The sequence below is a fragment of the Notechis scutatus genome, chromosome 4, assembly GCF_049901735.1.
Source record: "Notechis scutatus isolate UNSWTSFEM ecotype Mainland chromosome 4, rNotScu1.2, whole genome shotgun sequence".
Lineage (NCBI taxonomy): Eukaryota > Metazoa > Chordata > Lepidosauria > Squamata > Elapidae > Notechis > Notechis scutatus.
Genome location: NC_142012.1, coordinates 21,982,088 through 21,998,171, shown reverse-complemented (window position 1 = coordinate 21,998,171; position 16,084 = coordinate 21,982,088). Strand labels below are relative to the sequence as shown.

General features: G+C 36.3%; 1 protein-coding gene and 1 long non-coding RNA gene across 2 annotated transcripts; one reads left to right on the top strand and one right to left on the bottom strand.

Moving 5' to 3' along the window:
* Positions 1-68: 68 nt before the first annotated feature.
* LOC113415349 (CDGSH iron-sulfur domain-containing protein 2) lies at positions 69-16,076 on the bottom strand. The gene is made up of 3 exons (XM_026672710.2): positions 15,866-16,076; positions 3,413-3,627; positions 69-2,193 (listed from the first exon to the last, which is right to left on the bottom strand). The coding sequence occupies exons 1-3, from the start codon at positions 15,966-15,968 to the stop codon at positions 2,104-2,106; spliced, it is 408 nt and encodes a 135-aa protein (XP_026528495.1). The 5' UTR covers positions 15,969-16,076; the 3' UTR covers positions 69-2,103.
* LOC148130673 (uncharacterized) lies at positions 10,998-13,402 on the top strand. Its single transcript, XR_015749186.1, has 2 exons — positions 10,998-13,153; positions 13,192-13,402. It is a non-coding gene; the product is annotated as an uncharacterized LOC148130673 (long non-coding RNA).
* Positions 16,077-16,084: the final 8 nt, after the last annotated feature.

Genomic DNA, 16,084 nt, shown 5'->3' with positions numbered 1-16,084 from the left:
AATTTTCCGTATATGAAAGTTTTTCCAAAACAGATATGACAAAATGCATGGAAAGCCACAAATTAGTAGTAGTATGCCAGAGTTTTATTTTTTGCAGTATTGTGAAAGCAAGAGGTCCTGTTTGCAGAAGAGATCTGTATATCTCAACAAGATTCTTCTCCCATTCCCCTATAAAGATAATGGTTAATAATCATTGCCTTTCGGGGAGATCCATCCATTTGCTCTGGTCAATTGAGGGTCCTGGCTACAAATAAAGTACCTTTTTAAAAAACAAGAATTTTTGATGAGTTAATAAATACACAAATACATTGATGGATAATTGGCTTCAGAAAATGCACTGCCTCCACCTGAAAATACTTAGCTATGTTTTATAGATGAAGATGTGATTGCTTAGCATTTGCTCTTACAAATATCCCAGTCCAGGTGGAACAATTAAATAACTAATACGGAACCTTGGCCACTATGTTTTTGGCTTTAGCGGTTTGAATTGTAGCTGCTTATGATAGGCCCCAGTATGTGCGAGTTCGGGCTAATGTTTCTAACACCATATTCTTGAGCACAAGTTCTCAGGGCTGTGGTCTAAGTGTATTGTTGTTCACCCTGTTGACCCATGACTATTGTGCAATGTTTGTAACCGTCCATATTGTAAAGTATGGAGATAATACAACAGTAATGGACCTTATTCAGGATGATAATAAGGAGGCTTACAGAGGGGAGGTGGTGGACTAGTGTAATAAGAACAGCCTGGTTCTAAATGTTGGAAAAACAAGAGATCATTGATTTCAGAAAAGACAGGCACACCCATACACCTGTGTATTAATGTGGAGTTCTGTTAGTAAGTTTCTGGGTGGGCAGCTAACTAGGTTAGCTTGGTCACTCAATAGTGAGAAACTGGGGAAGTTTGCAGGGCCTGCATTTTGGGCATTGTATGAGAAGAGCATATCTTCCCCTATCCTTACTATTTTCTGTAAAGGGATGATTGAAAGCATCCTGTCATTGCAAATTACTGTTTGGTTTGGCAGCACAGGTAGTCCTCAACTTAATAACAGTTCATTTAATGACTTCAAAATTACAACAGCACTGAAATGTGACTTATGACTGTTTTTCACGCTTACGACCATTGCACCATCCCCATGATCAAAATTCAGACACTTGGCAGCTGGTTCATATTTACAATGGTTGCAGCATCCCAGGGTCATATGATCAACTTCTGTGACTTCCTGACAAGCAAAGTCAGTGGGGAAGCCAAATTCCCTTAACAACTTGGTTACTAACGGCAAGGATTGACTTAACAACTATAGCAAGAAAAGTCGTACAATAGGCAAACCCCTCTTTAAAAATGTCTAACTTAGCAACAGAAAATTTGGGGTCAGTTGTGGTTTTAAGTCAAAAACTATTGTATTACTCTTGATAGAAAGGCTATGCAGAATGTTGTGAAGATAGCAGAAAAGATTATTGGAAGTTCACCTTCTTCTATCCATGATATGGCATATAAGCGTTGCTTGACCAGGGTCCACAGTATTGTCAGGGATGCTACACATCTTCTCAATGACCAGTTTTGTTATCTTCTGGGAGGAGACCACATGGTATCCGAAGCAGAACGAGATTTTGCAAGTTTTCTGTGAGCATATGGTATGTATGTATGTGTAGATGCTATCTGAAGTTTTGTATAAAAGTGATTCTTAGTCACACTAAAACTGATGTACTGGCTTGTATAAAAATTCTTAAACCCATTTAAGACCAAAATCATGACTATCTTTGACAACATCCAAAAATCAGTTCCCAGTTTTGTGACAATCTGGCACTACGGCTGGTTTTATATCTGTAGGGTAGATACACCTGTAATTAGAATAGAGGTCTCTCTTTCTCACTCTAATTTTTGTTACAAACACTGCAGTTCTGGGAAAAATAATAATTCTATTATTACAAAGCATACATGCATATTTTTGTTATATAAAATATACAACATATTACCAAACATCTACCAAAGTATAAATTTAACAATCTAAAAATATACTAAAATTTATTTCTGTAATTTACAAGAATGAAAGCCCAACATATACAAGTGAACTTCCCTTCAGTCACAGCATATTTAGGAGTTTGCTAGACTTCTTTTTTTCTGAGTATTAAAGGACCCACATTATCGCCCGTTGACTCATTGTGTTTGTTGTGAGAGCCATCACAGACAGGGAACTGAAACAAAAACAGAAAAAGTAGGTGACCTGAATGTTAATAGTTTTAGGACTATAATTGAGATTGAGGGACAGGTTACCCTCAAATACATTAATAAACACAATACAAACTCAGATGAGGTTGGTAGGCTAGTGTGGGTAATAAATCACCAAGGAGAAGTATCCAAAATGTAAACTGAAATCTAAATGACTCTCTTGGTGCTTTAAATTATATAGTATTTTTATTCATCACCAATACTAAGAGCTATTGAAGAAGTTGACATCTAATATGTATTCTTTAAAACAATGGCTTAAACAGGAGTGAGCAGTGATTAGAAATGAATAGCTACAAAAATATTCTGTCCAAAATCTATTCCTATTTAGTTTAACCTCAACAATTGGCTTGGCTTGCCATATGTTAAGGTATAAAGTGTGGTTTATATATCACAATAGGCTTGGTTTAAAATATCTACATTAATAAACTTTACTTTGAGAATTCATTTGATGCTGGCTGTACTTTGCTTATATCTTCACTTTCCTCCTCTTTAATTACAACTGTCTGGTGGCAATAAAATTATATTAAATTACATACAAAATGTAGAGAATTCTGCTTAGTGTAAGACACGTTCAAAGAATTGAGTAAAGGTGGCAATTTGGACACATCAAATCATAAATAATGAGACCACAATTTTATTGGGTTCTTTATCCAAATTCAACTATGGTTTATGATATCGCATAATATGATTTATAACACTTGTCCTAATCATGGAATTGCATGCTATCCTTAGCCAATTAAATAAAATGGACAGATCACATTTATATAATAGCTGTTGTTCTTTCTCCAGCAAATTCACCCTTGCAAAATTCAACAACATGTCGGAAGCTAAATGAAAGCAAAAGAGTTTAAATCATTTGAATTATAATTCATGGTGAATATATATGGCCTGGTAGCTTGGGTTTGCCAATTACCAGGACCATGCTGGTTCACAAAAGCACTTACAAAGCTCTCAGCATTACTTTCCCAATGATCCTGGAGGACTATAGCCAACAATTTTTTCAGCTACTAAATAGATTTAAAAATGCAGGTATTTAGTATTAATTCTTCACTGATGATAAACTGTGTAGGGCATTCTACCCTGAAGTGCACAGTTGTGACTTTTAAAAGAAGCGAACCACTCTATATCATAAGAGACAAGAATGATCTTAAGTAAAAAGGGTATAGCAAATTCAATAAAACTCACTGTTTTAGAGCGCCAGCATCTGCAGTACACTGCCTTAGTGTGACATAGATCCTCAATGTTGATTTCGTTTACTACTTTGGGATTCTCCTTCTGGATCTTGAGATTAATCAAGCTGTCCTTCTGCTGTTTCTTCTTGGGAAGGAATGGGCGAATAGCAAGATACCCCAGCAGAGCAAGGACACCCAGGAAAGGCAATAACCGCAGCCATTCTGAAACTGAGCACATGCCACAAGCATGTTATAGATCAATATTCTGCAGCAAACCTTATACAAACATATACAAACATTAATTCCCTTCTTGTTAATTATCCCAGGGCCAGGACTAGCATTCCAAAGGATTGGGAATGGTTAGGAGAAAAAAAAACAATGTGTGAAACACATTAACCTTGTTAGTTTTGAGCTAGAAAATACACTTTCACTCCCATAATTTTGTACTGTGCAAAGGTGCTGGTCCCAATTGTCACTAAAGAAGGACTACCTAGGCATCTAATACAGTGTCTTGAATGGGGACAGATATTCCCCTCTGCCAGGCAGCCACATATCCTCTGCAGAGAATAGATACAAATTGCAGAATGATATCACCAATTTTAGTATAAAAAGCAGAGTCATTTTGGGTGATATGGTGTACTACAGTAGAATTCTTTGGAACAGAAATAGGAAACAAGAGCAGGAAGGTATAACTAAGAGCACAATGCAATGCCAAATGTAACAAGTCTTTATTGCTTCTTCATCTTGCATCCCAATGAAGTGGAAATCAATTTTTAAGCTTTTTGCTGAAGACAAACATTAATTAACAAGGAAGAAGTAGAAAAAATATAAAAACATAATCAACGTTGGTTTGTCATAAAAAGACACTCTATACGTGCCAAAAGAAGATCCAGCATATCCTTTCAAGTTGTATTTTGCTGCTGCTTTCCTTTGGTCTGCATAACACATTGGATTGGGCTACAAAGGGACCAAACAGATTGTGATTCAGCATACTTTTTGTTTCCTTGCTTTAAAATGTAAACAACTTGGAAAGAAAGTAAGAGGGGGGACTCAAAGAGACAACAGAAGAAAAAGAACAAAAGCATGTCATGTTTCACATGAATCATTCCACTTACAGTTTAAACGTATTATACTTAATTTCAGAGACTAAAGATGTATTTGGTATGATTTAAAAGTAGATACTGCTAATACAGAATTGTGAAATATTTTAATAGAACACTGCCTCTCGTTAAGGTTAGATAATCCAAATTCATCTTGCAGTAACTGAAATAGTTTAAACACTTGATTATGAATAAAATAATCTGAAATATTACCTTTTCTCAGAACTCCTCCCTACCTTCCCAAAGTGATTTGCCTGCAATTTTTAGATTGAGTTTATCACATATTGTACATGGATCATGTGAGTAAAGGCTGAAATTATACTTTTGTCCTAATGTTTTCTACAATGTATCTTAACTGCAGCCTTTACTATAAAAAATTCAACAGAACTATAGCTACAAAGGGAACCAAGGCATTGAGATGTGAGAAAATCAAGTAATAACTTTCTAAATGTGCTCATTGTGGTAGTCTGGTTTTGATTTTTTCCAAACAAATAATCAGAATATTTTTTATTTAAAAAAATTAATCCCACTTTTATTATTTTTATAAACAACTCAAGGTTGTAAACATATCTAACTCTCCTTCCTCATCTTGTTTTTCCTACAACCATCACCTTGTTAGGTGATTTGGGCTGAGAGACAGTGACATGTTCGAAGTCAGTTTTCATGCCTAAAGTGAATTACAATTCAGTCTCCTAGTTTCTAGGAGAATAATACTAATAACGTAATAGACTGGCTCTCAACGGAGATGATTATCAAGTACTTGGTGAACTTTCATAAAACCAGATTGTGTAGGACAGATTACTAGTTGTCTTTAATATATGTGCTGGGCTCGCTAAATAGTTTTTTTTAAATAAAGTTTTATTGAGTTTTAACAAAACAAATAAAACATTTTATTTGAGTACAGCATGGTTCCGGGTTATCACATTTCCATACAGCCACAATTTCATATGCATATTCATCTTATATATTCAACTTCATATCTTATTACTCTTGAACTTCTCACAATTTCTCCCTTTACTTCTCTTAATTTTCTTTTATGATTATCTCATTTTCTTCTTATTTAATTGTATTTCTTTTACCTAAATTTCTATTTCTTTTTATTCATTATACTTATACTTTTGTCTGTCTTGTTTACAATTTCATTATGTTCTCTTCCAACATTCTTAAAAAGCAAAATTCCCCCTATGATTGCCAATCAAAGTGCAACACCTTTAAATCTTCTTATTATTATCATATGAAATTTCATTAAACATTGAATTTGTATATTCTAAAATTATAACATTCAAATTTCTAATATCTATTTTATATCTTGTAAATCTCATCATTCAGACTCTGCTTGGTACTTCCCCCTAAAAATGTAAAAAGAAAAATTCTAAAAAACATAGCAAAAACAATATATATATATATATATATATATATATATATAAACAATAGTGAACAAAATAGTTATTCAAATTCATTTACAAATTCATGTAAATCTTTCACATTTCTTTTCAATATTTATCAATCTTTGAGAACAGTTGAAATGTTTCCCTCCCTTCTTCGTTATTACTTAACTGTTAATAAGCATACCATTGGATAATCATACAGTTTTATTTACTATTAATAAGCAAAATAATTATTCAAATTCATTCTAGTAACTGGTATAAATTGCCTTATAAATCTTTCCCATTTCTTTTCAATATTTTATCAATCTTTAGAAACAATTACAATGTTTCCCTCTCTTCTTTATTATTGCATTAATTATAAACATACCATTACATAACAATAGTTTTATCTCATAGATTATTTACTTATTTCATTTCTAACTCATTACAGTATTCTACTGTCACATCACTATCTTTTTTACCTTTTAGAATCCTCACTTTTAACTTAATTTAGCCATTGTCTCTGTGTTTTCTAGCTGAGTAAATCCCTTTAATCCCAGTACGTTTCCCCTTTTTCTTTATTTCCTGCTTTTATCCCTCATGAGTTCTTTCCCTTTCTAACTTCCCCCTCTTTTTCTCATCCCCTTTTTTATACCCTTCTCTAATTTTCCCTTCTGTGGTTTTCTTTTCTGTTTCTCCTTGCTGTTATACTTCCTTTTCAGACTATTTTTCTTTTTGGCTGTTCCCTTTAATCTCAAACTTTTAACTCCTTTCCCCCCTTTTCCCCTTATTACCACACTTTGCATTATTTGATCATTGAAAATGGCTTCTTCTTTGTCCCGCCCTTCTTCTTGCTCTTGAAGCTTTTCCTTTTGCTTTTCATAGTTCAGGATCTCCATTTCAAGAAATTCAAATACGAACCCAAAGGATCTTCCTCCCCTTTCTGCATCTTCTGTTTTTAAGACTCATCTTCAATTCCTCCAGGAGTGTTGCCATTTTAAACACTTTTGAACAACCACCCAATTGACTTTAAGGAAAAACAGAGAAGAAAGAAAAGACCAATGCCAAAAAACACCTTTTTAAATATCACCAGGTGATCCCAGACTGTTCCTTCTTGTTTCTTTCCTTTACTTTTCCTTTCCGTGGGTTACTGTATCCTTTAATAAGGTTTCAGTTACAATGTATCCTCGAAGTCTTTTCAAAGTTTCACCGTTAATCCTCTTTATTTTTCCAGGTTGCACTCCATTTTTCCATGATTCCAAGTTCCACCCTTTTGCCTCTACTCTTCTCCTTTTAGGGCTTTAAAATGACCAAAGAAAAATCTTTATTCTCCTTTCGACACTTAAATTTCAGCTTAAAGTTTCCTATTAGTGTCAAGGTAAATTAGTACAGATTTCTTTCCATATCATTTGTAATTGTCAATATAAAGGTTTTTTTAAAAAAGGGTTTTTAACCTCCTTTTCTCTCTCCTTCGCTGCTTAAAAGTCTTCTTTCAGAAGTATCCCTCTAAGTACTTTTAGATTCAGGGTACCTTATTTAGATGTTCTCTGTTGTTTAGCCTGGTCTGTCCTGCTTTTCTCTTTGTCTTCCTCCTGCACAATCTTATCCAGTCGGGTTCTTCTTTGAGGTGGCCATTTCTGACCACCGCTGCAACTGCCTTCGGGAAAGGGAGTTTAGACCAGCCAAGGAGGAGAGATGCGGCTCCCCTTCACTTAGCTAGCAATCTCCCCCCTCTTCACCACCTCTATGGGGTGGCTTCAGCCCCAAATCCAAAGGATTGGGGCGCTCCAGCAGCGAGCACAGATCAAAACCGTGCACCATCGCGGATTTCGGTCTGTCGCTGAAGAAACCCAAACCGGAAGTTCCGGCTCACTAAATAGTTTTTGTAAACGTTCAACAAGAACCAAAAATGGTTTGCTTAGTCACTGGTTTGTGGAACATTTATTTACCGCATGTTTATTATTTTTACAAATAATCAGTTGTTCAGTTCACAACCACTGTTAAATCAGAATTAAATCAAATTATGGCATAATTTGTCCTGTGAACTCGGTCCCTAAGATTTGTAAGCCATGTTTTATGGCATTGTGTATGCAAACTAAGTTGACATATTCAATGATTAACATAACATGTGAACTCAGTTATTTTTAAGTATGGTTAAAATCATGAAAATTAGATTCATGCAACATGCTGTATAAAATTATTGAATAATTTGATGAATTAACACAATAGCCTGGCTAACACAATATGCTTATGGTAAGACAGTGATTGACTTCCTAAAATATCCTGTACCTGAAACTAGTAAAAACCTAATCTGAGGTGTTATGTGAAGTAATTGAATAAAAGCGTAACACAAGGGATTTTATATTGTGTATGTTTATTTACTGTATTTTTATTTATTAATAATTTATTATGTCTTCATCAGAACAATAAAAACCAAACTCTGGGTTAGAATACACAGCTTGATGGAAAATGTGGATGAATATCCTTGAAAGCAAAAAGCAGAAGACCATTTTATGAAACCACATCTAATATGAACGTACAAAGTGGAGTGAGAGCAGAAGCACTGATCCCTCGGCCTCTAGAATACATAGGTCTTCCTCTGGCATTGCAGGAGCTCAGTATATTAGAGTTTGACAGGAAAATCTATTTTATGTGGTACGCTTTTTACTGTGTCTTGAAACTTCGATGGTTACCCAGAAATTTTTACGCAAAATAACTGCACAATGTTTTTTGAGTAATAGCCTTCCATAGAAGCATCATTTTACCTCATGACCAATTTGCTAGGCTAACATAAGGAAACACCATATTCTGGGGGCAGCAATCCGGGCAGGGCTGAGCTTCTCTATCTACTGTAACTCTGCCAATAACAGATATCTAGCCTAATGCAAGAACACACATGAATGGAACAGGAAGAGGCAAATAAGGCAATAAAATTGTGGACCTGAAGGTGACCTTCCGTGTGTACAGGAAAATGTTCTGTACTTCACAAATTGATAGATAAAATTTCCAAAGCTGCAGTCAGTCAAGAAAGGCAGGCTGAACAAGATTCCTTTTCTCTCAAAGCATTTTATCCTCTACCCCATGTTGGCCTTTCAACTGTGTTTGTCACTTCTAACTAGTTTTGAACTGTGTAGTTATGTAGAGTCTACAGAATCAGTACACTCATTTGAGTGAAGCTTACTTATCTCTCCAAACTTCTGAATTTATTAGGCAGGTCAGCCTAGGAACAGTTCATAGCTGGAAACAAGACTTTTTAAAAATGAAATAAAAACAGTTGATAGATATGCTATGTTTATTGAGAAAACTATCTGTGTAAACTTTCAAAATAAACTTAATCTGCTTGCAGAATTAACTCGTTTTTGAGTTTGCACAATCAAGTCAACTGAATTCACACAAAATGACCTTCTCACAAATTAATCAAGGTTAAGAGTAACCAATCTTATTATGCTTTGTATATACAGCTGTTAGATCTTTGACAGACTTTGGCATGTTGTGTACATCTAACCAGTAGTTTTAATAGAGGGAAAACAAGATGAACATGCCATTTGGCAAATACATTTATCTCATGCTGGGTCAGGAAAACTGATCATGCTCAGGGATGAAAGAAGTGATCCTTGCTCTATTAACACAAGAAAGAGAACAAGTCAAGCGTTTGGCTTACTTTCTCAGGAAGTTCACATACCTTTCCTCTCCAGCTACTGTCACAAAGTTTATATTGATCTCCAACATATATATTCCATTACATGCTATGATAGAGGTAGGCTGAATGAAGTGCACTGATGATGTTACCTAGTTTGGTAGTGAAACATCTGCAAGAAAACTACCAAGCTCAGAAGCACCAAGGACTCCACAGTTCAAACTATAATTATTCTTTTATTGGTATAATAACTCTTCAGTGATGAATGATTTAGAAATATGAGAAATAAAAATATCACTCAGGACAGAAACATGCACAGAAACAGATCATCAGGGCATAATTAACTTGTAAGAATAAAAGAGAAAAAAAGTAACTTATCCTAATGAAGAATGTTGGCTATACTTCATGGCATGGGACTGGGTTGCCTGAAGGACCACCCGTCCGCAATTGCATCTGTCTGTCCCCATTAGAGCTGGCAGAAAGGGAAGGCATTGTCTGTTTGACTTGGCTGGTCGAAGCAAAGATCCACATACAAATACCATGAGAACCTCAGAAAACATATATATATATATATATATATATATATATATATATATAAACAATAGTGAACAAAATAGTTATTCAAATTCATTTACAAATTCATGTAAATCTTTCACATTTCTTTTCAATATTTATCAATCTTTGAGAACAGTTGAAATGTTTCCCTCCCTTCTTCGTTATTACTTAACTGTTAATAAGCATACCATTGGATAATCATACAGTTTTATTTACTATTAATAAGCAAAATAATTATTCAAATTCATTCTAGTAACTGGTATAAATTGCCTTATAAATCTTTCCCATTTCTTTTCAATATTTTATCAATCTTTAGAAACAATTACAATGTTTCCCTCTCTTCTTTATTATTGCATTAATTATAAACATACCATTACATAACAATAGTTTTATCTCATAGATTATTTACTTATTTCATTTCTAACTCATTACAGTATTCTACTGTCACATCACTATCTTTTTTACCTTTTAGAATCCTCACTTTTAACTTAATTTAGCCATTGTCTCTGTGTTTTCTAGCTGAGTAAATCCCTTTAATCCCAGTACGTTTCCCCTTTTTCTTTATTTCCTGCTTTTATCCCTCATGAGTTCTTTCCCTTTCTAACTTCCCCCTCTTTTTCTCATCCCCTTTTTTATACCCTTCTCTAATTTTCCCTTCTGTGGTTTTCTTTTCTGTTTCTCCTTGCTGTTATACTTCCTTTTCAGACTATTTTTCTTTTTGGCTGTTCCCTTTAATCTCAAACTTTTAACTCCTTTCCCCCCTTTTCCCCTTATTACCACACTTTGCATTATTTGATCATTGAAAATGGCTTCTTCTTTGTCCCGCCCTTCTTCTTGCTCTTGAAGCTTTTCCTTTTGCTTTTCATAGTTCAGGATCTCCATTTCAAGAAATTCAAATACGAACCCAAAGGATCTTCCTCCCCTTTCTGCATCTTCTGTTTTTTAAGACTCATCTTCAATTCCTCCAGGAGTGTTGCCATTTTAAACACTTTTGAACAACCACCCAATTGACTTTAAGGAAAAACAGAGAAGAAAGAAAAGACCAATGCCAAAAAACACCTTTTTTAAATATCACCAGGTGATCCCAGACTGTTCCTTCTTGTTTCTTTCCTTTACTTTTCCTTTCCGTGGGTTACTGTATCCTTTAATAAGGTTTCAGTTACAATGTATCCTCGGAAGTCTTTTCAAAGTTTCACCGTTAATCCTCTTTATTTTTCCAGGTGGCACTCCATTTTTCCATGATTCCAAGTTCCACCCTTTTGCCTCTACTCTTCTCCTTTTTAGGGCTTTAAAATGACCAAAGAAAAAATCTTTATTCTCCTTTCGACACTTAAATTTCAGCTTAAAGTTTCCTATTAGTGTCAAGGTAAATTAGTACAGATTTCTTTCCATATCATTTGTAATTGTCAATATAAAGGTTTTTTAAAAAAGGGTTTTTAACCTCCTTTTCTCTCTCCTTCGCTGCTTAAAAGTCTTCTTTCAGAAGTATCCCTCTAAGTACTTTTAGATTCAGGGTACCTTATTTAGATGTTCTCTGTTGTTTAGCCTGGTCTGTCCTGCTTTTCTCTTTGTCTTCCTCCTGCACAATCTTATCCAGTCGGGTTCTTCTTTGAGGTGGCCATTTCTGACCACCGCTGCAACTGCCTTCGGGAAAGGGAGTTTAGACCAGCCAAGGAGGAGAGATGCGGCTCCCCTTCACTTAGCTAGCAGTCTCCCCCCTCTTCACCACCTCTATGGGGTGGCTTCAGCCCCAAATCCAAAGGATTGGGGCGCTCCAGCAGCGAGCACAGATCGAAACCGTGCACGATCGCGGATTTCGGTCTGTCGCTGAAGAAACCCAAACCGGAAGTTCCGGCTCACTAAATAGTTTTTTGTAAACGTTCAACAAGAACCAAAAATGGTTTGCTTAGTCATTGGTTTGTGGAACATTTATTTACCGCATGTTTATTATTTTTACAAATAATCAGTTGTTCAGTTCACAACCACTGTTAAATCAGAATTAAATCAAATTATGGCATAATTTGTCCTGTGAACCGGGTCCCTAAGATTTGTAAGCCATGTTTTATGGCATTGTGTATGCAAACTAAGTTGACATATTCAATGATTAACATAACATGTGAACTCAGTTATTTTTAAGTATGGTTAAAATCATGAAAATTAGATTCATGCAACATGCTGTATAAAATTATTGAATAATTTGATGAATTAACACAATAGCCTGGCTAACACAATATGCTTATGGTAAGACAGTGATTGACTTCCTAAAATATCCTGTACCTGAAACTAGTAAAAAAACCTAATCTGAGGTGTTATGTGAAGTAATTGAATAAAACGTAACACAAGGGATTTTATATTGTGTATGTTTATTTACTGTATTTTTATTTATTAATAATTTATTATGTCTTCATCAGAACAATAAAAACCAAACTCTGGGTTAGAATACACAGCTTGATGGAAAATGTGGATGAATATCCTTGAAAGCAAAAGCAGAAGACCATTTTATGAAACCACATCTAATATGAACGTACAAAGTGGAGTGAGAGCAGAAGCACTGATCCCTCGGCCTCTAGAATACATAGGTCTTCCACTGGCATTGCAGGAGCTCAGTATATTAGAGTTTGACAGGAAAATCTATTTTATGTGGTACGCCTTTTACTGTGTCTTGAAACTTCGATGGTTACCCAGAAATTTTTTACGCAAAATAACTGCACAATGTTTTTTGAGTAATAGCCTTCCATAGAAGCATCATTTTACCTCATGACCAATTTGCTAGGCTAACATAAGGAAACACCATATTCTGGGGGGGCAGCAATCCAGGCAGGGCTGAGCTTCTCTATCTACTGTAACTCTGCCAATAACAGATATCTAGCCTAATGCAAGAACACACATGAATGGAACAGGAAGAGGCAAATAAGGCAATAAAATTGTGGACCTGAAGGTGACCTTCCGTGTGTACAGGAAAATGTTCTGTACTTCACAAATTGATAGATAAAATTTCCAAAGCTGCAGTCAGTCAAGAAAGGCAGGCTGAACAAGATTCCTTTTCTCTCAAAGCATTTTATCCTCTACCCCATGTTGGCCTTTCAACTGTGTTTGTCACTTCTAACTAGTTTTGAACTGTGTAGTTATATAGAGTCTACAGAATCAGTACACTCATTTGAGTGAAGCTTACTTATCTCTCCAAACTTCTGAATTTATTAGGCAGGTCAGCCTAGGAACAGTTCATAGCTGGAAACAAGACTTTTTAAAAAATGAAATAAAAACAGTTGATAGATATGCTATGTTTATTGAGAAAACTATCTGTGTAAACTTTCAAAATAAACTTAATCTGCTTGCAGAATTAACTCGTTTTTGAGTTTGCACAATCAAGTCAACTGAATTCACACAAAATGACCTTCTCACAAATTAATCAAGGTTAAAAGTAACCAACCTTAGTATGCTTTGTATATACAGCTGTTAGATCTTTGACAGACTTTGGCATGTTGTGTACATCTAACCAGTAGTTTTAATAGAGGGAAAACAAGATGAACATGCCATTTGGCAAATATATTTATCTCATGCTGAGTCAGGAAAACTGATCGTGCTCAGGGATGAAAGAAGTGATCCTTGCTCTATTAACACAAGAAAGAGAACAAGTCAAGCGTTTGGCTTACTTTCTCAGGAAGTTCACATACCTTTCCTCTCCAGCTACTGTCACAAAGTTTATATTGATCTCCAACATATATATTCCATTACATGCTATGATAGAGGTAGGCTGAAGTGCACTGATGATGTTACCTAGTTTGGTAGTGAAACATCTGCAAGAAAACTACCAAGCTCAGAAGCACCAAGGACTCCACAGTTCAAACTATAATTATTCTTTTATTGGTATAACAACTCTTCAGTGATGAATGATTTAGAAATATGAGAAATAAAAATATCACTCAGGACAGAAACATGCACAGAAACAGATCATCAGGGCATAATTAACTTGTAAGAATAAAAGAGAAAAAAAGTAACTTATCCCAATGAAGAATGTTGGCTATACTTCATGGCATGGGACTGGGTTGCCTGAAGGACCACCCATCCGCAATTGCATCTGTCTGTCCCCATTAGAGCTGGCAGAAAGGGAAGGCATTGTCTGTTTGACTTGGCTGGTCGAAGCAGGGGGCCTTCTCTGCCCAGGTGCCCTGCTTGTGGAACATTCTCCACCTTCCAGAGTGAAGTTAGTTCCATCACTGCTAATGTTTCATTAGTCTGTCAAGACCTGACTTGGAGTTCTCTTAAGATGGCTCTGGCATTCTATTTAATCTACTCACTCCTCTACTGTATGCTTATATTAATTTTTACACATTTTTATTTAACGGTTGTACTGTATGCCACCCAAAGTCACTTCATGGAAGATGGGTGGCCATATAAACGTACTAAATGAACACTTCCTTGCAAAATTTCTTGTATAAAGTTATCATCATTGCTTATGTACCTTTTTACTCCACTAGTTATCTGAGTGGCTTGAATAAACAATCAAAACACATAAAACTGTAAAATCAAAATCAATATAGACACAAGATACATGATTCAATAATCTTGGTTCTACAAATATGATTTCACTACTTACCTTATCCTGTAAATAAATACACAGTGAAGTGACAGAGGACAAAATCTAAAATTTATTTCAAAATCGTATTGCCATTGAAGATAAACATGAATGAGTAAAAGTTCCGTACAATTTTTCTTTTACATATTATATAAAGGTTTTCTCAAGCAGAAACTCCTGGTGATATTACAGAGGGTTCTGGCAACAGCATGGAAATGGTTTGTGTTTGCCTTTCAGGAAACTTTTCCATTTTCTACAGCCATAGAATTACCTAGCATGTAAATTAGCTTACTTTTTAAATCAATAATTTATTGAAGTCACCCAACTCCCAAAAGACAGAGTGGCTTACAATATTTAAAAGACATCAATGAGGATACATACTGCCCAGATCAAACTGCATCAATAACTTTAAAAAAGGTGATCCAGATGCTTTCATCTTCTGGGAAACTACATTATCTACAGCAACATTTAAATGTGCCTAAAATTGCACTGGAAAACAGACCCTTTGGAATATGAATGTAAAAACAACAACTTTAGAAATAAAACTATTGTAGGATGTGACTTTTACAAGCTATTGAGACAAACCACAATGATGAAACAAGCAGGACAACAGGATCATTCAAACAATCTTTTGTATTTGCATTAAGATAGCGGATGCATGTAGATTAAGTCATGAGTTTCTATCAAAACAAAGCTCGTTTTGACATCCCTCCCCCCAGCATGGAAGACTAAAAGCCAACCTGGCACCACTCAAGTATGGATTTATCCACCATGACAAACCAGTGTATAACACTGGCTTCATGGATGGCTGCAAGCCAGTCATGAGATTTTTTCTTTTTCTTTACAAAGAATAAGCCAGCCCTAAGCGAACCACCACGTGCGAACCTAAGTTACATTCTCTCTGCTGGAAGACCAACCAGTAAGCGTTGCATGTTTCCCGGCCCTGGAACCAAGCCAGCCAAGGGAGGAGCCGCAGAAAGGCTGCGTGCCCGTCTCGGAGGGAGCCTCACGTGGAGGGGGATACTGGGAACTGTAGTCCAAGACAGCTGCAGGACGCGGGCGGAGGAGGCTGCCCGACTGAAGGCTCCCCATTGAATCCGACGGAGTTGATTTCCGAACCGACTTGAATTGTGCAAGCGTCCATTCCCTGAAGCCGAGCGGAGAGCGAACGCCCCCCACCCCACCCCCGTGCCCTCCCATCCCAGACAACCCGGCGCTGCCCCCGCCTAACCTGTCAGCCTTAGGAAGCCGCCGACGCTCTCCGGCAGCGGCAGGCGCTTGAGGTAAGCCGGCAGCTGCACTTTGACGATGCGGGCCAAGCTGTCCAGCACCATGGCGCCGGGCGAGGGGTCGGCGGGGCTGGGCGGGACGCCGCTGGGCTACCTCCGGCTCCCGCGGCGGACTTCCATGCCAGCCTCGGACTTCGCCCTCCTTGCCCCGCCCAGAAGCA

Bases quoted from the DNA above. Each gene is read 5' to 3' on its own strand.
- LOC113415349 (XM_026672710.2), bottom strand. From the start codon at position 15,968: ATGGTGCTGGACAGCTTGGCCCGCATCGTCAAAGTGCAGCTGCCGGCT. The intron at 3,628-15,865 runs GTTAGGCGGGGG...GCATGTGCTCAG, and splicing joins CGGCTTCCTAAGGCTGACAG to TTTCAGAATGGCTGCGGTTA. The intron at 2,194-3,412 runs GTGAGTTTTATT...TTTTTGTTTCAG, and splicing joins GATGCTGGCGCTCTAAAACA to TTCCCTGTCTGTGATGGCTC.